Below are 27137 nucleotides of genomic sequence, written 5' to 3' on the forward strand. Positions count from 1 at the left end.
ACGGGGCCTGTGGGGAAAAGGCTGCAGAGTGGGACTGGATGAACTTTTATTGGATTCATTCACGGGACATACCCTTGTTGGCTGAGCCAGCATTGTTGCCCCTTGAGAAGGTGCCCTCTTGAACCGCTGCGGTCCATGTGCTGTGGGTTGACCCACAATGCCCCTAGAGGGAGGGAATTCTGGCATTCTGGCTCCGTGGCAGTGAAGGAACGGCAATATATTTGCAAGTCAGGATGGTTGAGTAGCTCGGAGGGGAACTGGTGGTGTTCCCACGTATCTGCTGCCCATGTTGTAGAGTTATAGAGCCCTACAGCACGGAAACAGGCCCGTTGGTTCAACTCATCCATGCCAAGCAACTAGTCCCATTGGCCTGCGTTTGGCCCATATCCTTCTAAACCTTTCATAATCGTGTACTGGTCCAAACATCTTTTAAGTATTGTAACTGTACCAGCCTCCACCATTTCCTCTGGCAGTTCATTTCACCTACAAACCACCTGCGTGTGAAAAAATTGTCCCTCTGGTCCCTTTTAAATCTTTCTCCTCCTCTTACAGAGAGCCGGTAAAGACACAAGGGGCCAAAAGGCCTCCTTCTGTGATTCAATGAAGTGCAATTTTTTTTAGATTTACTTTTACAGACCAGCACTGGTCGAAGGCACTGCTGTAAAACTAGAATTTCTGTGGCACGTCCTGATTCCTTTCAAGGTGGGAGGAGGACAGCAGGAGATACCAATAATATAGATGTCCTTACGAAAGGAGAGGGGCAAAAGCCTGAAGGAAATGCCGGTTTCCAGAACGTGGCCGTTCCTACCCGTGAAATTCCTGCGTACGCTCCTTACTGTCGCTGTCAGTCAGCAGGCAGTGGCGCAGAATGGCTGCCAGGTGGCGGTAGAGAGCAGCATCCTCCTGTTGGTGAAGAAGACACGTCAGAGGATGGACCAATCAACTCTGTTCCCTGGTATCAAGGACAGCGACACATTGAAGTGTGCAATGCAAGACAAAAAAATAGGAAGCAGGGAAGATGCCAATGAGGTCATGGTTACTCCTTAAACTCTATGTTCTCTACCTCCCACCCCCACCATGACTCTGGGCTCCCTGGTCAATGGAAGATACTTCCATCTCAACCTTGAAGTTTTCCAATGGATCAACCTGTCTCCATCACTGGGAAGAGAGACCTGCGACCCTGGGAGGACAAATTCCTTCTCATTTCCATCTTAAACAGGAGACTCTTTATCCTGAATCTGTGCTTCACTCCAGCCACCTCTCCCGCAAATCCCAGCTCGAGACTGTTTAATGCGGCCAAACGTTCTCCCAGCATCCACCCTGTCTGGTGTTTGTGCGTTACTATATTGTCCCCTTTGTAATGGCATCAGAGCCCTCCCTGGTGCCCCAGCCAATATCTAGTCCTTGACTGTGGTCATTGTGGGGGTTAAAGTGGAGATTTATTTAGCCAGTTAACCCAGTGGCTGTCTGCGGGATCTTGTTGTGTGCAAACCTGCTGTTGCCCACCCTACATGGCAACAACAACAACAAAGACCTCCCATCTCCGTGTCTAGAGTTCTTAATTGGCTGGTGAAATGCTTTGGGACTTCGAGGTTGCGAAAAAGTGCCACATAAATGCACGCTTTTCATTTTAATGACAGGTGATCCCCTGATGAGTGTCAGCGCCTCCCCTGCTCCCTTTCTACTGAGCAATCTGGACTTGGGGGGTGACCATTGTCAGTCTAGGCCCGAAACGTCAGCTTTTGTGCTCCTGAGATGCTGCTTGGCCTGCTGTGTTCATCCAGCTCCACACTTTGTGAGCTTGGATTCTCCAGCATCTGCAGTTCCCATTATCACAAAAAACACCCCATCTGGTTCCCTAATGCCCTTTAGGGAAGGAAATCTGCCATCCTTACCTGGTCTGGCCTACTTGTGACTCCAGACCCACAGCAATGTGGTTGACTCTCTACTGCCCTTTGGGCAATCACATCCCTTGCACCCTCCTCCCAAACGCCCTCCCCAGTGTGGTAACAGGACTCTTGCCTCATCCACTTGCTGTTTGCTGCTCTCGAACGTGATGTTGAAGAGGATTTTGAGGATCTCCATGGCTTGCTCGGTCACGTCGCGCGGGAGCGGATTCCCAGGCCGTGAGGTCGCCACCTCGTGCACATCCAACCACCGCAGGCCGAGAGCGGCCTCCAGGGAATCCGCCAGCAATGCCACACCATGGAGCTGGTGGGCCAGCTGCCTGCGGACGTCCAGGCGCAGGGCGGTCAGCAGGAAGGTCAGGCGCAGCTCGTAGAAGCGGGTGGTGTCACGGCCGCTGCCCGGCAATCCGCTTTCCGACTTCAGGCGGCGGGTCAACCCTCTGACCAGCTGCACCTCCTCCGCCGCCACTCTCTGGGCCTCCTCGCTGTTGTAGACCGTGTTGCACAGGCACTTGAGCGCCTCGGAGGCGACCTCGCTGTCGGAAGCTTCCGGGAGGCGGCCCTCGTCCGCCACCCCCAACCCGGCCAGCTGGGCCAGCAGGTGCATGGATTTGGCGTGGGCGAAGGGTGCTAGGCCGTGCTTGTCCCTCGATAGGATGCGAATGGCCTCCAGGATCACTAGCTGGCAGCAGGGCTGAAGGTCCCAATGCAAGGAGGCAATCAATAACTCCCCAATTTTCTGAAATGGAACCAAATGTGGATTAGGATACAGTTGGAGACTCCACTTGGTAACCTAAAGACTAGAAACAGGAGGAGGCCATTCAGCTCCTTGAAACTGCTCCACCATTCTACAGGATTGTGGCTGATCATCTGACTCAGTCTCCTGTTCCCACTTTCTCCCCCACACCCTTTGATCTCTTTAGCCTAAGATTCCGTCTAACCTCCTTCTTGGAAACATTCAATATTTTGGCCTCAACCATTTCCTGTGGCAGGGAATTCCACTCTCTGGGTGAAGACATTTTTCCTCATCTTCATCATACATGGCCCAAACCCTCTTGCCTTCGACCGTGACCCCTGGTTCTGGATTCTCCAGTTATCAGGAACATCCTTCCTGCTTTTACCCTGTCATGTTAGAAATGTATTGCTCTCTATGAGATTCCCCTCACATTCTTCCAAACTCCAGTGAAAACTTTCCCGAACTGATCCAGTCTCTCTTCCTACATCAGTCTTGCCATCACAGGAATCAGTCTGGTAAATCTTCGCTGTACTCCCTCCATAGCTAGGATATCCCTCCTCAGATCAGGAGACCGAACTATACACAATCCTGCAGTTGCAGTCTCACCCAAGGCTCTCTATATTCTCAGCAAGGACTCCCAGCCCCCCTACTCAAGTCCTCCACTTTTAATAACATCGACAATGGATAAACCCCCTTTCCTGCAGTTGTACCTGGGAAACACAGCAAGGTGTTCCTATTAGCAGTAACATGCACCACCGCTCACCATCCTGTTACAAACTCACAGCAGGAGCCAGCCATTCAGCCCCTCAAGCCCGCTTCCCAATTCACTATGACGATCCCATCTCAGCCTCAACTTCACTCCCCTGCCCGCTCAAACTGTCACTCATTAAAAATCTGTCCATCTCCTCCTTAAATTTATCTGATGTCCAATTTCATCAATTCCACAGATTCATGGCCCTTTGAGAGAAGTAATTTCTCCGCATTTCTGTTTTAAATTCTCTGCCCCTTATCCCAAAGCTGTGACCTCTTGGTCTAGATTGCCTGACATAGGGAAACATTATGTCTACTTTGTCTATTCACTTTTGCGTCCTGTAGACCTCACTTAGGTCTCCTCTCATTCCTCTAAACGTGAGAAATTTAAGGATGTGATTGCATTAGAGAGGATGTAGAGGAGATTTACCAGGATGCTGCCTGTGCTGGAGGATCTGAGCCTAGAGGAAAGTTTCAATAAGCTGAGGTTTGAAATAATTCCACAAAGGCCTGTCACTAAGTTACCCTTTATTTACCAGTATATGATGCTGACCCAGCTCGCTCAGAGCCAGCATCTAGGGTGAACAGAACCCCTGACACTCCAGTATACGTCTGTCAGCCAGGGCTCCCGTATTGGCCCAGATTAATAGCCCCAATGAGGGAAGCCATGTTCTGTGAGGGTTGGCTGACCTTGCTCCAATCACTGCAGGGTTGTTTTTCCCTGAGATTAAGAAGGAGGTGTATAAGATTATGAAGGGGCGCTGACAGGCTGGATAGGAGATATAGAATCACTACAGTGTGGGAACAGGCCCTTCGGCCCAATAAGTCCACACCGAACCTCAGAGCATCCCACCTAGACCCATCCCCCTAAAACCCACCTAATCTAGACCTCCCTGAACACTACAGGCACTTTAGCACGGCCAATCCACCTAGCCTGCACATCTTTGGACTGTGGGAGGAAACTGAAGCACCCGGAGGAAACCCACGCAGACACAGAGAGAATGTGCAAACTCCACACAGACAGTCGCCCGAGGGGGGAATCGAACCTGGGTCCCTGGCGCTGTGAGGCTGCAGTGCTAACCACTGAGCCACCGTGCCGCGAGGAAGATTAGTGGAGGAGCTAAGATGCAAGGTACGAAGTAGCAGGCTAACAGGAGAGTTAAGGAGGTATTTTTCTTCACTCAGACTCTGGTGGGAATCTAGTATGCACTGCCTGAAAGCGTGGTTTATAGAGTCATGGGATTATACAGCATGGAAACAGGCCCCTCAGTCTGACTGGTCCATTCTGACCAGATATTCTAAATTAATCTAGTCCCATTTGCTAGCATTTGGCCCATATCCCTCTAATCGCTTCCTATTCACATACCCATCTGGATGCCTTTTAAATGTTGTAATTGTACCAGCCTCCACCACTTCCTCTGGCAGCTCACTCCATACACACACCACCCTTCGTGTGAAAAAGTTGCCCCTTGGGTCCCTTTTAAATTTTTCCCCTCTCTCACCTTAAGCCTATGCCCTAAAAGTCTGAACTCTCCAACCCCAGGGAAAGGGCCTTGGCTATTCACCCTATCCATTCCCCTCATAATTTAATAAACTTCTATAAGGTCACCCCTCAGCCTCCATTGCCCCAGAGAAAGTAGCCCCAGCCTATTCAGCCTCTCCTATAGCTCAAAGCCTCCAAACCCAGCAGTGTCTTTGTAAATGTTTCCTGAGCCATTTCAAGTTTCACAACATCCTATAGCAGGGAGGCCAGAACACAGTACTCCAAAAGTGGTGTAACCAATGTCCTGTACAGCCGCAACATCATTTCCGAACTCCTATACTCAACGCACTGACCAATAAAGGCAAGCATACCAAATGCCTCCTTCACTATCCTATCTACCTCCAACTCCATTTTCAAGGAACTATCAACCTGTACCCTGAGGCCTCTTTGAGTCAGAAAATCAGGTAACATTAAAATTGTATTTAGATATCCATTAGCATTGCCATAGCCTCTAGGGCTTAGGGTCAAGAGCTGGAAAATGGGTTAGAATATGGGGACAGGGAGATTATGCTGCAACTGTATAAAGTAGTTAGTTAGGCCAAGCTGGAGTACTGTAGGCAGGATGTGATTGCACTGGACAGTGTTTAGAGGAGATTTACCTGGATCTGAAACAGAAACAGAAATTGCTGGAGAAACTCAGCAGGTCTGGCAGCATCTGTGGAGAGAAATCAGAGTCAACATTTCAGGTCCAGTGACTCTTCCCCAGAACTGTCCACCCAGATGTTATCCAAATTACTGTGGCACCTTCTCCATGCACATTTTAGCTCGGAGCTATAGATTGTGAGGATACAGGCTCCAATTTCTTCCCCATTCCAGGAATCTCTCCCACCCTCACCATCTTCCACTGGGAGTGTTGGAAGGACTGATGAGTTGATATTTAACCTATTTGGCTTGTTACAAGCACTCTTTACTTGGCAACAAAGTCCTGGAGTGGGACACGAGCTAAGGAGCTTCCACCTCAGAGAGGGGGGCACTACCCACTGCACCACCAGACCTCTTTGGTAAAAAGGATCCCATTATATGTTGCACACTGTGATGTTCCTTGACTCTTTCAGTGTTTCTCTTGCTGCTAATATGAGCAGTGACAAGCTGTTCTCCCCCACCCCCCACATTGATGTATGTGGCCTGCTCTGCACTACTTACATTCACTCGTGGGTCGTGGACATTACTGGCTTGGCCAGTGTTTATTGTCCAACCCTAGTTGCCCCTTGAGAAGGCAGAGGTGAGCTGTTGCAGTCCATGTGCTGTAGATGTACCCATAATGCTGTTAGAGAGGGCATTCCAGGACTGTATATAAATGATTTGAGAACACAGGAGGCAAGGCTAGTAAGTCTGAGGATGACACTAAAGTTCATGGTATAGTAGAAAGTGAAGAAGGTTATCTCCGCACAATGGGATCTTGATCAACTGGGCTAGTGGGCCAAGGAATGTCAGATGGAGTTTAATTTAGATAAATGCGAGATGTTGCATTTTGGTAGGAGAAACCAGGACAGGACTTGCACAGTTAATGGTTTGGCCCTGTAGAGGCACCCAGGAGTGGAGGTACACAGTTCCTTGAAAGTGGTGTCACAGGTAGAAAGGGTAGGCAAGAAGGTGTTGACACACTTGCCTTCATCAGTCAGAGCGTTCAGTATAGGAAATGTTACCTCATCTTGAAGCTGAAGAAGACATTGGTAAGGTCTTTGGTTTACTGCCTACAATTTTGCTCGTCCTGACATAGGGAGTATGTCATTAAATTGGGAAGAGTGCAAGGAAGATTCACCGGGATGTTACCAAGACTGGAGGGTTTTAGTTATAAAGAGAGGCTGGACAGCCTGGGACATTTTTCCATGGAACATCAGAGGCTGAAGGGTTGACCTTATAGAGGTTTATAAAATTGTGAGGGACATAGATAGAGTGAATAGCCATGGTCTTTTCCCCAGGGTATAGCAGTTCAAAACTAGGGGGTATGTGTTTGAGGTGAGAGGGGAAAGATATGAAAGGGACCTGAGGGGGTAACATTTTCACACAGAGGGTGATGCGTGTATTGGATGGGCTGCCAGAGGAAGTGGTGGAGGCTGGTACAATCATGACATTTTGGACAGGTACAGGGACAGGAAAGGTTTAGCGGGATATGGGCCAAACACAGGCAAATGTGACTAGTTCTGCTTAGGAAACATGGTCAGCATGAGTCAGTTGGGCCGAAGGGCCTGTTTCAATGCTGTATGACTCTATATTGACCCACTGGCATAGGTTCAAGCAATGAAAATCATGATGAAACTGCGTCAATGCTGGTTAATACATCATCAATATGAATCTTAATGAATTATCAGCTGGCCAAGGAGATGGAACGTACAGAGATTTAAGAATAAGGAAGTTACTGAAGGATGCTTTGCTGCTGGCAGTGTAGGAAGACTGAGTGAAGTGACTTTCAAAAGGACACTGGGCAATTCACCCGAATGTAACAGGTAGAAGGGATTCTGACTGGAAAAGCTGGGAGGATCTCTTTTTAAAAGTTTTTATCTCTACTGGGACCAGAACCAACCCTCTGCCGCCCAAATTGTCACGCATACCAAATTACATTTATCTATCACTCCTGTGCTCACTGATCTACATCGGCTCCTGGTCCAGTACCACCTTGATTTTCAAATTCTCATTGGTTTTTTCAAAATTATCAATAGCCTCACCCATTCCTTCAGCCTCAAAGCCCTGCATGATATTTAAATTTGTTGAGTTCTGCCTTATTCAGCATCCCTGATTTTAACTGATCTACTATTGGTGATTGTGCCTTCCAAGCTTAGGCCGTAAGCTTGAAATTCTTCTGAACCTCTCTGATTCTCTACCTCTCTTTCTTGCTTAAGACTTTTCTAGGAACCACGCTTTTGGTCATTTTCCTTTATATCTTCCCCTGTGAAGCGCCTTTTCATTGAAGATATCCTGTTACTACAGATCCAGTTATGTCAAGGTTATGATGCTTCAGAAGTATGTAACAGCATCTGATCAGGTTGATTAGAAAAGCAGTTCCTTGCTTGGTGTCCATGGCACATTGAGTTGGAGACTAGTGCCCTCAACTAAGTTCAATGTGGGATCATGGTTGATCTGTACTGACTCCACTCATGGACCTTGGCTCCATTCCCCTCCGTACACACAAGGGGCATTTACAAGGTTCGGGAGCAGGCCTTAATAATGGAGCAGAAGAGCAGGTAGTGCAGTCATCGTGAATGACACTACAGGAAAGACACTGCCAAAAAGCCCAAGCCCAGCCCTGCCGCAGAATGAAGAGTCCTGCCTCTTACCTTTCTCAGCTTCACCTCAGGATCATCTGAATGGTCGGAATCAGAGTCGGAATCTGAGTTGGAAAAGTACTCTGTGTGTTTCATTTTCCTGAACTATGCCCCAGAGAAACAACAGAAGCAGATGATGAGGCTGATAAATAAAAGGTAGAGCAGGCAGAACAAACAGACACAATTTCTGAACCTGGCATTCCCAGTGTGTGTGTGCGCGTGCGCCTGTGTGTATGTGTATCTATGTGTGTGCACCTGTGTGTGTCGGTGTGCGTGTCTGACTGTGCATGTATGTGTGTGCGTATGTCTGTGTTTGTGTGTGTATCCATGAGTATGTGTGTGTCTGTGTGTATTTGTGTGTGTGTGTCTATGTGCGTGTATGTGTGTGTGTTTCTGTGTGCAAGTGTGCATGTGTACGTGTGTGCATGTGTGTGTGTCTATGTGTGTGTATGTGTGTGCATCTGTGTGCATTTCTATGTGCAAGTGTGCGTGTGCATGTGTATGTGTGTGCTTGTGTGTCTGTGCATGTGTCTGTGTGTGTCATTGTGTGGGTGAATCTCTGTATGTGTGGAGGGGGGAATGAGGGCTTGGGTAGGTGACAGTGTGGGGCTGAGGGGAGACAGTACAAAATGAGAATATAATCCCAATGTAAAGTGTAATGTTTGAAATATTATTGATCTGCCTTTTGTCAACTGCCAAATGAGTATTGTTTAGCTACAGTGGATAAGAACAGGAAAGCAAACAAATAGCAGGGACAAACACAGAGAATGCTGGAGAAACTCAGCAGGTCAGGCAGCATCTGTCGAGAAAGAAACAGAGTTAACATTCTGAGTGTCAGATGGCCCTTGTTCAGAACCAAAGAACATTCATGGCACATTTTGAAAAAGAGTCAACTTTTGACTTGAAACATTAACTCTGCTCCTCTCCACAGATATGGCCAGACCTGCTGAGTTTTAGATTTCCAGCAGGATCTTGCTTTTAAAAGATGCCAGAGCTCTGTATCCCTTACGACAAAGGGCACTACGTCTCTCTGAAGCAGGGCTACCCATGGTGGGGGCCAGGAGTTCAAGAAGGGACCGTGAGCCAGAATTCTAGGTTTGTGAGCAAGAGGATGGAATGGCCCCATGGACCTCTGACTGGGTTATAACAACCACATTAAGAAGAGGAGATTCCCGTTGACACAGGATCTCATCTCGCTCACTTGGGCTAGAGACGGGTGGAGTGGGGCTGGGGGCTGGTGGTCCACAACCATGACCAAATCTAAGTATGGGGTCACAGTAAGAAAAGGTTTGTGAAGAACTGGACTGTAATGAGTTAGAAAATGCCCTGAACCTGGACCCTGGGCCACTCTGTTGGTCTAGCCAAGTGAACCACACAGTGGTTAGCAATACTAACCCAGTCTGGTGCATCTCCAACAGTACTTTTCGTGTTGGATCAGCTAATGACAATCAGTGGGTGACTTACTGCTGACTTCAGACCATTTTGCATTCCAGTCCCACTTCAGAAGCTTAAGCCCAAATAATCCTGAGAGTCACTCCAAAGCAGTGTTGAAGGTGAGCCGCATTGTTGGTGGCATGATGTGACACCCAAACTCCCTCAAGCAGATGAAAAAGACCCGGAGTTCCCACTCCGAAGTAGAGCAGAGGGTCCATTCTCAGAGTCAGGGCCAATATTTTACCCTAAGCCACCGTCACTATCATCAGGTCATTATTAGTGTTGGTGGGACCTTGCAGTGCATAAGAATGGCTACACTTCAGAGAAGTAGCCCGTTGCTACAGAGGATTTTGAGGTGCACTGAGATTGTGAGCAGTGAGAACTATAAGCCCCTTTCAAATATATCACAGCCAAATCTCAAAAGAATGGCAAAACACTGGATGGATCACAAACCAGCTTCCTGGCAGCAAAATGTCTGATCGGTAGAGTCACAACAGCAGAGCGCAAAAGCATGGAAGACATGAGAAGGGTAACTCTAGAGTGAGCTGGAAGCTAATTGCTATGATGAATGAAGGAGCAACAAAAAGTTACACTTTGTAACTGTCGCACTGCAAGAACCGAGGACTAAACTATAGGAGGGATTCCTTCAATAAAAACAAAAAGTGGCGAAACTCAGTTCTGCAGAAGAGTTGTTTAGGACGCAGCAAAACATTAACTCTGTTTTTCTCTCTCTTCGCAGATGTTGGCAGACGTGCTGAGTTTCTCCAGCACTTTCTGCTTTTATTTCAGATCGTCAGCATCTGCAGCATTTTGCTTTTATTTGAGGGAATCCTTTACCTCTTCCAGTTTCTCACGCTGCCGCATTACAGAAGCAGGGAAGGAAAGATGCCAAAGGAAAGTTTAAAGATATTTCATTGACTGCACAGTGAAGACTGTCGCTTTCAGGATCACACTCGCTCACAGACTGTTGCCTAGTTGGTTAAAAAAATCACGAGCAGACTAATAGATTGTTAGACCTTCTTTCAAATATCGACTAGATGTTGTCCTGTCTCACTTGCATCCCTAAGAAGGCTTGTGGAACATTGGGTAATATCCCTGGCACTGAGCCATAGAGTCATACAGCATGGAAACAGACCCTTCGGGCCAACCAGTCCATGCCGACCATAATCCCAAACTAAACCAGTCTCACCTGCCTGCGTTTGGTCCATATCCTTCCAAACTTTTCCTATTCATGCACTTAACCAAATATCTTTTAACTATTCTAACTGTACCAGCATCCACCACTTCCTCTGGAAGTTCATTCCACACACAAACTACTCTCTCTCTGTAAAAAAAAAATGCCCCTCATGTCCTTTTTAAATCTCACCTTAAAAATATGCCCCTAGTCTTGGAATTCCCCACCCCAAGGAAAAGCTATCTGCCACTCACCTTATCTATGCCCCCATGATATTATAAGCCTCAATAAGGTCATCCCTCGACTTCCTATGCTCCAGTGAGAAACATCCCAGCCTATCCATTTTGGTAAATCTCTTCTGAACTCTCTCCAGCTTCCAATAATGGCAACAATGTGGAGCTGCTGGTTTTGGGCTGGCGTGAACAAGGTCAGAAATCAACAACACCAGGTGTTGGAGGAGTAAGGCTCTGAAAGCTGGTGTTCTCGAATAAGCCTGTTGGACCAAAATAAGCTAGTGTTTTCAAATAAACCTGTTGGACCAAAACCTGGTTAATAAAATGTGAGGCTGGATGAACACAGCAGGCCAAGCAGCATCTCAGGAGCACAAAAGCAGACGTTTCGGGCCTAGACCCTTCATCAGAGAGGGGGGTGGGGAGAGGGAACTGGAATAAATAGGGAGAGAGGGGGAGGCGGACCGAAGATGGAGAGTAAAGAAGATAGGTGGAGAGGAGAGTATAGGTGGGGAGGTAGGGAGGGGATAGGTCAAGGAGGTGGGATGAGGTTAGTAGGTAGATGGGGGTGCGGCTTGGGGTGGGAGGAAGGGATGGGTGAGAGGAAGAACCGGTTAGGGAGGCAGAGACAGGTTGGACTGGTTTTGGGATGCAGTGGGTGGGGGGGAAGAGCTGGGCTGGTTGTGTGGTGCAGTGGGGGGAGGGGACGAACTGGGCTGGTTTAGGGATGCAGTAGGGGAAGGGGAGATTTTGAAACTGGTGAAGTCCACATTGATACCATATGGCTGCAGGGTTCCCAGGCGGAATATGAGTTGCTGTTCCTGCAACCTTCGGGTGGCATCATTGTGGCACTGCAGGAGGCCCATGATGGACATGTCATCTAGAGAATGGGAGGGGGAGTGGAAATGGTTTGCGACTGGGAGGTGCAGTTGTTTGTTGCGAACTGAGCGGAGGTGTTCTGCAAAGTGGTCTCCAAGCCTCCGCTTGGTTTCCCCAATGTAGAGGAAGCCACACCGGGTACAGTGGATGCAGTATACCACATTGGCAGATGTGCAGGTGAACCTCTGCTTAATGTGGAATGTCATCTTAGGGCCTGGGATAGGGGTGAGGGAGGAGGTGTGGGGGCAAGTGTGGCATTTCCTGCGGTTGCAGGGGAAGGTGCCGGGTGTGGTGGGGTTGGAGGGCAGTGTGGAGCGAACAAGGGAGTCACGGAGAGAGTGGTCTCACCGGAAAGCAGACAGGGGTGGGGATGGAAAAATGTCTTGGGTGGTGGGGTCGGATTGTAAATGGCGAAAGTGTCGGAGGATGATGCGTTGTATCCGGAGGTTGGTAGGGTGGTGTGTGAGAACGAGGGGGATCCTCTTAGGGCGGTTGTGGTGTGGGCGGGGTGTGAGGGATGTGTTGCGGGAAATACGGGAGACGCGGTCAAGGGCGTTCTCGATCACTGTGGGGGGAAAGTTGCGGTCCTTGAAGAACTTGGACATCTGGGATGTGCGGGAGTGGAATGTCTTCTCGTGGGAGCAGATGCGGCGGAGGCAGAGGAATTGGGAATAGGGGATGGAATTTTTGCAGGAGGGTGCGTGGGAGGAGGTGTATTCTAGGTAGCTGTGGGAGTTGGTGGGCTTGAAATGGACATCAGTTACAAGCTGGTTGCCTGAGATGGAGACTGAGAGGTCCAGGAAGGTGAGGGATGTGCTGGAGATGGCCCAGGTGAACTGAAGGTTGGGGTGGAAGGTGTTGGTGAAGTGGATGAACTGTTCGAGCTCCTCTGGGGAGCAAGAGGCAGTGCCGATACAGTCATCAATGTACCGGAGGAAGAGGTGGGGTTTGGGGCCTGTGTAGGTGCGGAAGAGGGACTGTTCCACGTAACCTACTAAGAGGCAGGCATAGCTGGGGCCCATGCGGGTGCCCATGGCCACCCCCTTAGTCTGTAGGAAGTGGGAGGAGTCAAAAGAGAAGTTGTTGAGGGTGAGGACGAATTCAGCTAGGCGGATGAGAGTGTCGGTGGAGGGGGACTGGTCGGGCCTGCGGGATAGGAAGAAGCGGAGGGCCTTGAGGCTATCTGCATGCGGAATGCAGGTGTATAGGGACTGGACGTCCATGGTGAATATGAGGTGTTGGGGGCCAGGGAATTGGAAGTCCTGGAGGAGGTGGAGGGCATGGGTGGTGTCACGGATGTAGGTGGTGAGTTCCTGGACCAAAGGGGAGAAAATGGAGTCCAGATAGGTGGAGATGAGTTCGGTGGGGCAGGAGCAGGCTGAGACGATGGGTCGACTAGGGCGGCAGGTTTGTGGATTTTGGGAAGGAGATAGAAACGGGCCTTGCGGGGTTGGGGAACAATGAGGTTGGAGGCTGTGGGTGGGAGGTCCCCTGAGGTGATGAGGTCGTGAATGGTGTTGGAGATGATGGTTTGGTGCTCAGGTGTGGGGTCATGTTCGAGGGGGCGGTAGGAGGTGGTGTCGGAGAGTTGGCGTCTGGCCTCGGCGATGTAGAGGTCAGTGCGCCATAATACCACTGCGCCACCCTTGACCAAAACCTGGTGTTGTGTGATTTCCGACCTTCCAATAACAGCCAGAAACTACAGGTTTAAGTCCCAGTGAGGGACTTGATGGCCAGATGTTGTGTTCAAAACATGATTGAAACAGGCTAATTATTAATATGCAAATCCCTCCAACACCCACCTATGGCAAAAGGAAGAGATTCCCAGCCATCTGTGTAATGGATGTAGGTTGGGCCTGTACTAAAGGAGTTTTGATGAATGAGTGGTGACCTATTGAAACCTACAAGATTTTTGGGGTGGGGATTGGGTTGCTTGATAGGGTGGATGTTGAAAGACCAGAGCGTATAATCTCAGAATAAGGGGGTCACCCATCTAAGACACTGATGAGGAGGAGAAATTTCTTCCCTCAGGGGGTAGTGAATCTGCTGAAATTTTTACCACAGATGGCTGTCAAGACTGGGTCATTAAGTATATTCAAGGCTGAGATAGATACTTAATCGTGAAGGGAATCAAGCATTATGGGGAAAAGGCAGAAAGTGGAGTTGAGGATTATCAGATCAGCCAAGATGTTTTTGGATGGGCTGAATGGTTTACTTACGCTCCAATGTCTTATGGAATGAAAGTTGCAGAACTCTAGGTTACATCATGTTGGTAAACAGTGACGAAGTGCCCCTATTGTCACAGTAACCTGGTCTCCTTCAGTGAACTGTCCCATCCTACCCCACCCTCCTCTCTCGGTCAACCAACCAAACTGTAATCATCCTTTCAACAACCCACTCTTGCTTCCTGCAGAACAAACACACAACGGCGTTGTCAATTTTGATTGGAGCATTTGGCTGGCGTATGAACTATAAATAATCTCTATCTATCAATGAGCCTGGCCGCAGGACAGGGATCATTTTATTGGTGTTTCAGCTCTTGTCAGACAGACATGGCAGCTCTGAAAGAGTCTTTGGGTTCAGACATACTACGCTGTCAATCTTCTAGCTCTCGGCTGCAGGTTGGTTTGCTAAATAACTTGCTGCCCATTTACTTCCCCGCCTTCTTCACTACTTCCCCCTTGTTCCGTTTTCAGTGATTTCAGGCAAAATTTCGATAACCAATCCTGATCGAGAACTGGCGCCTCCGCTTTCTGACCTGGAGTCACCTACACAACTTCAAGTAGAGGATACCTTTGTCAACCATGTTGGTGTTTGTAGCATTCACTCCAGTGGGCTAGCATAAGCACTATCGTGGCCCTGTTGGGCTGAATGGCCTCTTTCTGTGCTGTACATATTTGGTAGAGAGCTAGGCTCCTGTTGTGGACAGAACATTGAACAAATATGCAGTTGATCCATTGAGGCATACAGTGAGTTAACAGTGACCTCTGTAGTCATGTGACAGAGACTCTGCTGGAAGGCTAGAACCAGAGAAGCTCTAGAGTCACAGAGTCATAGTGACATACAGCATGGAAATTGACCCTTTGGTCCAACTTGTCCAACTAGATAAATCTAGTTCTATTTGCCAGTATTTGCCCCATATACCTACAAACCCTTCCTATTCATGTACCCATCCAGATGCCTTTTAAATGTTGTAATTGTACCAGCCCCCACCACTTCCTCTGGCAGCTCATTCGGTACAGGCACCACCCTCTGTGTGAAAAAGTTGACCCTTGGGTCCCTTTTAAATCTTTCCCCTCTCACCTCAAACCTCTGCCCCTCTAGTTTTGGACCCGGAGAACAGGCCTTGTCTAATTTCCCTAACCGTGCCTGACATTAATTTACCACATGTGTAGTGAGTACTGTTTGAAGAGGTCCAGGCTGAGCCTATCCAAATAGGTGAGCCCAAACTCTAACAGCCAGTGCAGCAGTGAGGAATGCTGCACTGCAGGAGGCGCTGTCTGGTGGATGAAGTATAAAACCTGCCTAACAATGCACTAAGAGAGTTCATGTGTAATGTTAAGCTGTCAAAAACAGTTGAATTACACTCACCTTTCTCCTCTCTCTCTCCTCTGCATTGAAAAAGAAGCTCTGGGCATACTGGGGAGTGTGAAAACAAACACAAAGACAAAAAAAAATTATTCACTTACTGCAATGAAAAAATAATGTCCTTTTTACCTCAGCATGTAATTTTTTAATGAACATGTTTTATAAACAGGGGATCTTTTCATAGAATGTGGAAACAAGCCCAACAAGTTCACACTGACCTTCAGAGCATGCCACACAGGCCCACCCCCTATAATCCACCTAATCTATGTACCTCTGGATACTACAGGCAATTTAATGTGGCCAATCCATCTAGCCTACACATCTGTGCACCATGGGAAGAAACCCATGACGGCATAGGGACAATGCACAAACTCCACACAGACAGTCGCCCGAGGGTAGAATTGAACCCGGGTCCCTGGCGCTGTGAGGCTGCAGTGCTGACCACTGAGACACTGTGCCGCCCTTTTCTAGGGCTTTAAGTTAAGATGTGAGAAGAATGAGCATGTGGTCACCATGGTAATGTCAGAAATCCAGCAGACAAGCTGTGGTCAGCAAGATCCCACAAGCTGTGGTACAATAATAGCTCAATAATGTGTTCTTAGTGATGCTGCTTGAGGGATACAGGTTAGCCCAGGGTATAAGGGAGAGCACACCTTCAAAGTAGGACCTCTTTTCCAAATGTAAAGACAAAATCCCATCATCAAAACTGTAAGATGGCATCCCTTCCAGTACAGCAGGATGATACAGACGGGGCTGGTCAGACGGACTGAACAGCAGCGAGTGGATTCAATCTTGCAAAGAGTGAGGTGATGAATTTTTGTGGGGGATTAACAGGGCAGGGGGTACATGGCGAATGGTAGGATCCTAGAAAGCACAGTGGGACCTTGCTGTAAATATCCATAGATCCTTGAAAGCGGCAGGAACAGGTGGATGAGGTGGATAAGAAGTCAATACCTGCCTTTATAATGCTCAAGCATTGAATGAATTTGGGGTGGCATGGTGGCTCAGTGGTTAGTGCTGCTGCCTCACCGTGCCAGGGACCTGGGATTGATTCCACCCTCAGACAACTGTGTGGAGCTTGCATGTTCATCCCAGTGTCTGTGTGAGCCTTCTCAGGATGCTCTGGTTTCCTCCCACAGACCAAACAGTGGCAGAGTACGTGGGTTGGCCATAGTGTCCAGGGATGTTTAGGCTGGTGTTAAGGGAATGAGTGAGGGTGGGCTGCTCTTCAGAGGGGCCGTTTGGGCTTGTTGGGCCACATGGCCGATTTCCACATTATAGGGATTCTGAGAATATAAGCAGAGGGCTAGGTGAAACATTATTTAGCTCACCACTGGAGTATCGTGTACTGTCCTGGTCACTACTTTACAGGCAGGATGTGACTGCACTGGAGAGGAATTCCCTGGATTGGAGTAATTCAGTGAGGAAGAGAGGCTGGGCTTGGTTCCCTGAAAGTAGAAAAGGCTGTGTGTTTGTGGGTAGGTGGTGTGGATTTAATTGGGGTATACAGAATTATGAGGAACAGAGTTCAGGTAGATGAAACATTTCCCCCCAGTTTGGGGAAACCAAGGGACATAAGTTTTAAACAGATGATAAAATGTGAGGCTGGATGAACACAGCAGGCCCAGCAGCATCTCAGGGGCACAAAAGCTGACATTTCGGGCCTAGACCCTTCATCAGAGAGGGGAATGGCCATCCCCCTCTCTGATGAAGGGTCTAGGCCCAAAACGTCAGCTTTTGTGCTCCTGAGATGCTGCTGGGCCTGCTGTGTTCATCCAGCCTCACATTTTATCATCTTGGAATTCTCCAGCATCTGCAGTTCCCATTATCTCTGATACAGTTTTAAACAGAAATTGGTAGGAAAGCTCAGAAGGTCTGGCAACATCTGGGGAGAGAAATCAGGGTTAACATTTCGGGTTGAGCGACCCTTCCTGTTCTGAGGAAGGGTCACGAGACCCAAAACGTTAACGCTGATTTCACTCCACAGACGCTACCAGACCTGCTGAGCTTTTCCATCAATTACAGTTTCTATTTCAGATTTACAGCATCTGCAGTTCTATCAGCACAGTTCTAAGGTATGAATCAGGAGGTTTAGAGGCAATTTGAAGAAAAAATAATTTTAAACTGAAAGGTTGTGGGTGTCTGGAACTCACTGCCTGAAAAGGTGGTAGAAGCAGGAAATCTCTTGACATTTTAAGAACGATTTAGATGAACACTAGAGATTAACATATAAAGGCCAAGTGCTGGAAAATGGAATCGAAATAGGTATATATTTGATGACTGGCCTGAGGGAGCTCTTTCCATGCTGTAAAAACTCTCAGCAGGGCTGGAGTGTCAGTCCAGGGCAATTACAGAAGTACTAAAAGAGTGAGGCCAATCACATTAAAAATCAGAACTGGAAAACGTGTGCAATCATCCTTTCAAATATGAGAAAAGTCTGGATCGATGGAAAATCAGGAATACTGCGAGTTGAGAATGGCTCTAGTCACAGCCTGTTGTGACATATTTACCAGGAGCTCCATCCAGGCTGTGTAATACTCCATTACCCAGGCAACACATACTCCCCCAGCCAACCTCCTGAACACTTCACGCCCCGCCTCCATTAAAACACCCCATTACAATCCCCTCCACCACAACACAAGTGGTTTTACTCCACTAAAATGTGATTACTATAGCAACAGAGTATTCTGTCTGGCAGCCAGCAAGAGCTCAGAGATAATGGATGCGAGATGATTTTATTGATCACTTGCACAGGTCTGTGAATTGCTTGCCAATTACGCAGAAACAAATTCAGTGAAGCAGAAAAATCAGCCAAGTGACTTTTGGTCTGAACCTCCGCGCATGCACTTTGCAACAAAAAGCCAGCTTGTACATAAAAACACTGAGAGGTAGAAATGCTGTTTGGAGTTATTTTGTGCAATCCCCGACCCCCACTCAAACTTGTGCCAGGTTGTAACCAACGGCCAGTTTAGCCCCATCCAGCTTGAAGATGAATTTCTCTCCCTGCGGTCTATAGCTGGAGCAGCATTCCATGGAATTAGGCATGTGCTTGGATTCCAGTTCACACAAAGGTCCTGGGAGATGCTTACTTCCTATTCCTGCACCGCAATGTGCTGAAATGGTCTAGAGAGCCAATCAGCTCAAGGACACCTCTATGAGAAAGAAGGAATAAAAAGCACTCACTGTCTAGACACGGCTGACCAAAGGCTGTCCTGTCTGGTTTGCATTCCAGCTACCTATCTGTCCAGTTTGAACAAGGGGCAGGATAGGTGGGAGTGTCATTTCAGATACGGACCTCTGGTATTGGTCATCTGCAGTTGGGAGATGGTAGAGGATGGGTTTTTGAGGCTGAATGCGTCAACAGACAGCACACAGTCCGAACTAACACCATCTGCTTAACGATAAACAGATTATAATTCTGTTTGCAATTAAATCAAGTCTAATCACCCGAGTTACTGTGCGCTGGGCTCATGAGATGCTAAAGAGATGCCTGTTACACAGAACAAGTGAAACCACTGAGGAGAGAGCTATGGGAATGCTGCAGGCTATTCAGTCCCTCAGGTATGTTTTGCCTCTGTTCAATAAGGTCATGATTGAGCTGTGACCAAACTCCATAATCCCTCCTTTCCACATATTGCTACCTCTGTGTGGCATGGTGTCTCAGTGGTTAGCATTGCTGCCTCAGAGCACCAGGGGCCTGAGTTTGATCCCACCCTTGGGTGACTGTCTGTGTGGAGTTTGCACATTCTCCCAGTGTTTGCGTGGGTTTTCTCCCACAATCCAAAGATGTGCAGGTGAGGTGGATTGGCTGTGCTAAATTACTTGAATGTGTGCACTTGCCATCGGAATTACAGGGTGGGATGCTCTTCAGACAGCCACATGGCTTCTATCCTATGATTCAAAACAAAACCTATGGATGTCACATATAAAATTAAGAATCGATCAACTAATAGTGGAAAAGCCAGTCAAATTTGGAAGTGTCAGAATTAATCTTGTTTCCTTAAAAAGGCAAGCCCAGTGTGGATCAGTACATTGTGGTTTCCAAATCTGACATTTTATTTTAAATTGTTGTTTGTGGAAGAGAATTCCAATTCTCCAGCTGTCTTGTCTGTGTGTAGACATATTTAACAATTTCACACCTTAAGGTGCTGACTCAGATGTTCAGGTCAATGTTCCCAAATGCTGGACACCAGAAGAAGTAGTTTCTCTCCACTTATCCAGTGTGTTCCCTTCTTGTTGGAAAATTCTGATTAAATTGCCCCATAAGCTTCTACATTAAGAAATATCCCACCTTGTTTTGTGCAATCTCTTCTCACCATTTAGCCTGCTGCTGGATCTTCTGGTTTTGTATCCTCTGTTTCAAGCTGGCACCAAGCAGTGGCAATGCTAATTGAAGCTTTTCACTGTTTTTGTAATGCATGTGACAATAAATAAACCTCAATCTAAATCTTCGAGTTCTGATATCAATCTGATAAGAACATCCTGCGCTTTTTCTCATCACTGACATTGCAATGTACTGTCGGAACACGTCCTCACAACTTGGCTGTGACTGAGTGGGTGACCCTCTGAGCTCTGCGTTAGAAAATTGTGGGATCGAGACCCGTTCCAGCATGTGAGCCCCATAATCCAAGCCTGGTACTCATTACAGCAAAGATGTGGGAGCATTGGAAAAGGTGCAAAGGAGATTTACCAGGATATTGCCTGGAATGGAGGGAAGGTCTGACGAGGAAAGGTTGAGAGCGCTAGGGCTTTTCTCTGTAGAACGACGAAGGATGAGAGGTGACTTGAGAGAGGTGTACAAAATGATTAGAGGTATAGATAGAGTAGACAGCCAGCAACTTTTTCCTAGTGTGGAAGTAGCTATTACTAGAGGGCATAATTTTAAAGTGAGTGGAGGTAGATATAGGGGCAATGTCAGAGGTAGGTTCTTTACTCAGAGCGTGGTCGGGACATGGAATGCATTGCTGGAGAGGGTAGTGGAGATGGCCTCATTAGGGGCATTTAAGTGGCAATTAGATAGGCATATGGATGATTAGTATAAGGTAGTGGTGGAGGTTAGATAGACCTTAGGATTAGGGTAAAAGTTCGGCACAACATCGTGAGCCGAATGGCCTGTACTGTGCTGTACTGTTCTATGTTCTATGTTCTACTCGCAGTGGTGGTGCTGGGGGAGCCCTGCAGTGTTGAAGATGCCTTCTATCACACGGTGCTGCCAAACTTTGTGAGATTTTCTGAAGAAGGCTCGTGACCCAAAACGTCAGCCTTCCTGCTCCTCTGATGCCACCTGGCCTGCTGTGCTCGCCCCGCTCCACGTTTTGTTATCTGAGTAACTTTGTGAGAATTCTCCCTATTGTCCTGAACTATTTACACCCCACTGCCAACTAACGACTGGACCTGACCGTGTGGCAAAATTGCTGCATCGCTGCTTGTGGGATCTTGCTGTGCACACACGGCTGCTGTGTTTCCTACGTTGGAACAGCCCCTTTAAGTGGCTTGTGAAGCATCTTCTGAAGCCTTAAAAGGTAATATATAAACGCAAGCTCAGTGTTTGTGCTTGACCTTGCAATCTTCAGGTTGAACTATGCATACACTCTGGCAATCTCATTGAAACAGATAAAATCCTCACCAGGTTTGACACAATCAGAGATAATGGGAACTGCAGATGCTGAAGAATCCAAGATAACCAAGTGTGAAGCTGGATGAACACAGCAGGCCCAGCAGCATCTCAGGAGCACAAAAGCTGACGTTTCGGGCCTAGACCCTTCATCAGAGAGGGGGATGGGGTGAGGGTTCTGGAATAAATAGGGAGAGAGGGGGAGGTGGACCGAAGATGGATAGAGGAGAAGGTAGGTGGAGAGGAGAGTATAGGTGGGGAGGTAGGGAGGGGATAGGTCAGTCCAGGGAAGACGGACAAGGTAGTAGGTAGGAAATGGAGGTATGGCTTGAGGTGGGAGGAAGGGATGGGTGAGAGGAAGAACAGGTTAGGGAAGCGGAGATACCTCATCCTCCCTCCTTGACCTGTCCGTCTTCCCTGGACTGACCTATCCCCTCCCTGCCTCCCCACCTATACTCTCCTCTCCACCTATCTTCTTTTCTCTCCATCTTCGGTCCGCCTCCCCCTCTCTCCCTATTTATTCCAGAACCCTCTCCCCATCCCCCTCTCTGATGAAGGGTCTAGGCCCGAAATGTCAGCTTTTGTGCTCCTGAGATGCTGCTTGGCCTGCTGTGTTCATCCAGCTCCACACTTTGTTATCTTTGACACAATCAATATGAGGTGAGTCTCCCACCCTTCCCCCTCCCTCCATACCTACTCCAGGCTAGAAGGAGGGGTCACACCCTCAGCGTAAGGGCTCAGCCATTTAGAACTGAGGTGAGGCAAGATTTCTTCATTCAAAGGATTGATAAGAAATCCAAGGATTCACAGCACCAACTTCTACTTATATTGTATCCTTGATGGAATGAGATGGTCCACAGATGCACTAAGCGAGATAGGAGGCCACATGAGGAGATATTAAGGCAGATGTGTAGATGTTTGGGCAGGGAGGGAGGTTTGAAGAGGTGACTTCAAGAGGCAAAGCCAGGTTTTGAGAGGCAGGCATTGAGGAGAACATTCTAGAGATTGGGGCCCAAGTTGCTGAAGGCTCGGCCTCACCAATGGCACAGCAATTATAAACAGGAATGTACATGAGGCTGGCAGAATTAGGGGAGGTCAGATATCATGCAGAGGTTGGACTGGATTGTGGAGGTAGGGAGTGGCGAGTTCATGGAAGGATTGGAAAACATTACTGAGGATGTTAGTGCAGCGAGCTGCTGATTATCGATCACTGAGTGTATTCAAAGCCAAGATTGATATATTTTCATTCACAGTTCGAAGGGATGGGTCTGGTTAGAAACACACCATTGATGGAGAGGATCAGCTGTAACTTTATTGATTGGTGAGCAGTTAAAGGGGCCTACTCCTGCTCCTATTGTGAACTTACTGTATTGAAAGAAACAGAAAACACAGGACCTTCGGCCCACCATGTCTACGCTGACCAGGATGCCATTCCAACTTACGGTGGCTCAGTGGTTAGCACTGCTGCCCCACAGTCTCAGGGGTCTGGGTTCAATTCCATCCTCAGGTGGCTGACTGTGTGGAGTGTGCACATTCTCCCCGTGTCTGCATGGGTTTCCTCCGCGTGCTCCAGTTTCCTCTGATATTCCAAAGATGTACCTGCTAGGTGGATTGGCCATGGCCGTGGTATTATCGCTGGACTGTTAATCCAGAGACCTTGCTAACATTCTGCAAGCCTGGGTTCGAATGGCGGAGGGCGGAGGTTGAATTCAATAAACAAAAAATCTGGATCTAAGAATTTAATGATGACCACGTACCCATCGTCAATTGTGGCGAAAAGCCTGCCTGGTTGGCTAGTGTCTTTTAAGGAAGGAAACTGCTGTCCTTACCTGGTCTGGCCTACAAGTGACTCCAGAACCACAGCAACGTGGTCGACTCTGAGCTGCGCTATGGGCAATAAATGCTGCCTAGCCAGCAATGCCCTCATCCCAAAAAAAAGGATTGGCCATGCTAAATTGCCCTGTAATGTCCAGGGAGGTACAGGCTAGGTAAGTTAACCATGGACAATGCAAGGATAAGGTTGGGGGGATTAGGTCTGGCTGGGATTTTCTTTGGAGGGTCAGTGTGCACTTGATGGGGAGAAGGGCCTGTTTGCACAGTGTAGGGACTTTATGAAACTAATCCCATCTGCCTGCCCATGGTGAACTTGTCTCTGCATTCAATCTCAGTGTAAAACTGGATTACTTATGCACTTTGCTTTGCATATTTTACTTCCTCCAAGCAGTAACATTTCCGGTTAAATGATTTCACATTGTCACTGTGTTTCTCTAGTCATGATTGGTGTTTCAGAACTAATCTGACCAGATTGGAATGCGTGAGAGCTGAAAATAAATCAGCATTTTCTCTGTGAAATGATTCTCCACAAAATAATTTGAACTCCTTCCAACAAGCTGGTTAAAAATTTGGAACACCATCTAGGATGTAGACAAGGGGTGAAGTGTTGCAGGAAATAGGAGCATGTGTAGGCCATTCGGCCCCTCACATCTGCTTCACCATTCCAAACAATCATGGCTGTTCCTGGTTTTCGACTCCACTTCCCTGCACACTCTCCCTGAGAAAGTACACCTTTGCTCAGTCCTAAATGATCAGCCCGTTATCCTGAGGCCGTGAGCCCATATTTTAGGTTCCCTTGTGCAGAAGAATAATCTTCCAAACCTACCTTTCAAACTTCCAGCCACAAGGACAAGGGCAGCAGATAAATGGGAACACCACCCCCTGCAAGTTCCCCTCCAAGCCCCTCACCGTCCTGACTTGGAAATATATCACCGTTCCTTCAGTGTCGCTGGGTCAAAATCCTGGAATTCCCTCCCTAAGGGCATTGTGGGTCAACCTACAGCAGGAGGACTGTAACGGTTCAAGAAGGCAGCTCACTCCCACCTTCTCAAGGGGCAACTAACGATGGAGAATAAATGTTGGGCCCAGGCAGCAAAGCGCCCATCCTACAAATGAATAAATAAAATCTCTCAGCACCTGCCCTATCAGGTCCATTTAGAATCAGAGATAGTAAGAACTGCTGATGCTGGAGTCTGAGATAACACAGTGTGGAGCTGGAGGAACACAGCAGGCCAGGCAGCATCAGAGGAACAGGAAAGCTGATGTTTCAGGTCCCAAGCATTTCATGTCTGAAGAAAGGTCCCGACCCAAAACGTCAGCTTTCCTGCTCCTCTGATGCTGCCTGGCCTGCTGTGTTCTTCTAGCTCCACCCATTCAGAGTCATACCTTTCTTAATGAAACCACGTCTCATTCTTCCAAACCTTAAAGAATATCGGCCCCATTTTCCCAGTCTCTTGATATGGGGACAAATCTGGTAAATTTTCGACTTCAACGCCAGTATATCCCTTTTGTAAGCACGGAAACCAAATGTGCACACAGTACAATAAAAACAACTATAGCTCTTTATTCCTGCACTCCAATCCACCCAGATAACATTCACCGCAGGATAGGTCGGTCATTACTTCCATTACTAATGCGGCATCACTCACAGATATCCCCAAACCTTGCTCAGTCAACATCCTGGGATTCCCTCCCAAACAGCATTGTGGGTCTACCCACAGTACATGGGCTGTAGCGGTTCGAGAACATATCACCACCACCTTCTCAAGGACAAATAGAGATGGCCAATAAATACTGGCCTAGCCTGTGACACCCACATCCCATAAATGAATTTAAAAATACTCTACACAGGTTTCATTTGGTTAGGATCATTTGCAGTTTAGAAAGTTTCTACATGTGCATTAGTAGCATTTTGTAAGAGTGCCCTTAGTGACACATTAATAGTTTGATTCCCCTGGTCTGTTGTTCAATTCCTCCATCTCTAACCCTGGCACAGAGACTGAGCACCTTAAAATGCATCACAGTTCCCCTTCATTAAGATATATTGATTTAAAACTGACCTCATACATTAGGTCGATGTGATAAATTATCCTAGTTTGTATTTAAATTGTTTTAATTTGTAATGAAACCTGCTAAAACCTCCTGTGACTCCCAGAGCGAAAGAAAATCAGTTGGGATTTCAACAACATGTCTGACGACCCCAACTAGAGCGAAGTAACATCACAGGGCAGAATTGGATTGAATTAGAGTAGAACAATAGTTTTGAGGATTTATATACATTCTGGGGGAGTTGGGGAGGGGTGAAGTGGATTAAAAACTGAAAAAGACACTGACATTTGGTCAAATGCAGCAGAAACTAAAAATCGGTGGACTGTTCATCTGGACACATTCCTACCTGGGGGCTAAATATCTGAGCAGCAACATGAGAATTGGTTAGAGTTCAAGGAATTGCATGGTACGTTCCAAATATCAAGCATTTGTGGGGCTTTGGTTGGTTTTTGAAACAATGTGTAACTTCCACCCCACGTCCCCCTCACCAACACCCACCCACACACACCTTTATGAGGACGCAGTCAGCAGCTGGGTGCACTGACAGATGCTGTCGGGTCGGTCTGGGGCGGGGGGGGGGGGGTTGGGAGGAGGACATGGAGGGAAAAGCAAAGATATATAAATGTGACTCTCTCTCTCGGATCGGCGCCTCACCTCTCTGTTGAATTCCAGCAGTGCCTTCTGTACCGCATCCTGGTCACCCGTTTGCAAGATGTCAATTAATAGGCTCAGTTCCATTCTCAGTGACAGAGATAGGGTTGAGAGCTGGGAGCTCTCGCCTCGGATTCCCAGCAGATTTCTCGATCCTTGGAGTTTGGGAGGATCAGACGGGGAGAAAATTAATGCTAAATCCTCTCTCTCTCTGCGTGTGTGTGTGGCAGGGAATGACATCACCAGAATGGGAGGAGAATAAAGCTATCTTCAAAACAGCGACTCTATCACCATCTCAGTTCCTGCTCTCTCTGGCTCGGTGACATTGAATAGGGATTAACCCCTTGATGTCCACGTTGTGCACAGTTATTTGTTTGAGAATGTTTAGATAAAATTGTCCTTGGTCATGACCGTGAATTGTACTTTAGTTGTGTTTAATTGCTTTTCCTTGCCTGAACACTGATAAGGAGACTTTTATTCAAACAGAATGGGAGCGAAAGCAAAGAATGGGTTTGGAAGTGTTGTCAGAGAGGGGCAAGATTTAACAGGGTCCTGTGGGGCAACTTTTTCACACAGAGGGTGGTGCGTGTATGGAATGAGCTGCCAGAGGAGGTGGTGGAGGCTGGTACAGTTACAGCATTTAAAAGGCATCTGGATGGGTATATGAATAGGAAGGGTTTAGAGGGATATGGGCCAAATGCTGGCAAATGGGACTAGATTAATTTGGGATATCAGATCAGCATGAACAGGTTAGACTGAAGGGTCTGTTTCCACACTGTACAGCTCTATGACCCTACATACATGACTAGGCCTCTTGGCCTCTCTACCCGCTCCTGTCAACTAATAAGATTGTGGCTGATCTGCTTTTCGCCTCAACTGTATACTCTCACTCATCATCTATCATATTTATTTAAATCAACCTGTTCAGGCGCATCGCTAGTAAAGGTCAGACTTGAACCCAGGCCTTCTGACCCAGAGGTAGGGACACCACTACTATGCCACAGGAACCCTGAAGGTTAGAGGGGTAGATATTTTGAATTAACTTGGGCAGGTATGTAATGCGAGATGTCTGGAACGAGTGGGACTTGAACCTGGGCGTTCTGGCTCAGAAGGAGGGACATTACCTCAGCACCGAAAGAGCCCTGGGTTTGGGGGTGTATGCTTGCAAGTTTTGACTCTGCAAATAAATGTGAGTGTGAGTTAAGATTGGCCCCAATGCAGCCCGTTACTGACTCGCTTTCTGGATTGAAACAGAGAGGCAGATTTCCCGATTAGTACCAGACCCCTCTCTCTCTCTCTGTGACTCCCATCAGACAGCAAACTACACAATTACATTCCATTGACAGATTAGTGAGTAAGGACTACTGAGAGACCAGAGACGAATGTGGAACTGGGACCACGGCCAGATCAAGTGTGATGTCCTTTGATGGCACAGCAGGCTTGAAGGGCCGAGTGGCCTGTACCTCCTTCTGTGTGCCTCCCTTAT

The 27137-nt window shown here is 47.7% G+C and overlaps 2 protein-coding genes across 4 annotated transcripts in view; one reads left to right on the top strand and one right to left on the bottom strand.

Annotated features, from left to right (window-relative positions):
* The window catches only part of LOC125447186 (synembryn-A-like), a 38329-nt gene extending 12420 nt beyond the window's left edge, over positions 1-25909 (bottom strand). Inside the window, exons 1-6 of one of the 3 annotated variants that reach the window (XM_048521390.2) lie at positions 25655-25909; positions 15508-15555; positions 10471-10488; positions 8212-8304; positions 2023-2646; positions 809-903 (exon numbers count right to left, since the gene is read on the bottom strand). In XM_048521390.2, the coding sequence (XP_048377347.1) occupies positions 809-903; positions 2023-2646; positions 8212-8304; positions 10471-10488; positions 15508-15555; positions 25655-25891 (1115 nt within the window). In that variant the 5' untranslated portion in view covers positions 25892-25909. The remainder of the gene's footprint in view (positions 1-808; positions 904-2022; positions 2647-8211; positions 8305-10470; positions 10489-15507; positions 15556-25654) is intronic. The other 2 variants (XM_048521391.2, XM_048521392.2) reach the window with 2 other exon arrangements.
* LOC125447187 (achaete-scute homolog 2-like) overlaps positions 1-27137 on the top strand; it is a 75184-nt gene that overhangs the window by 42010 nt on the left and 6037 nt on the right. The gene's annotated exons all lie outside the window — the stretch shown is intronic.

This window comes from Stegostoma tigrinum, chromosome 38 (genome assembly GCF_030684315.1).
Source record: "Stegostoma tigrinum isolate sSteTig4 chromosome 38, sSteTig4.hap1, whole genome shotgun sequence".
NCBI classification, from domain to species: domain Eukaryota; kingdom Metazoa; phylum Chordata; class Chondrichthyes; order Orectolobiformes; family Stegostomatidae; genus Stegostoma; species Stegostoma tigrinum.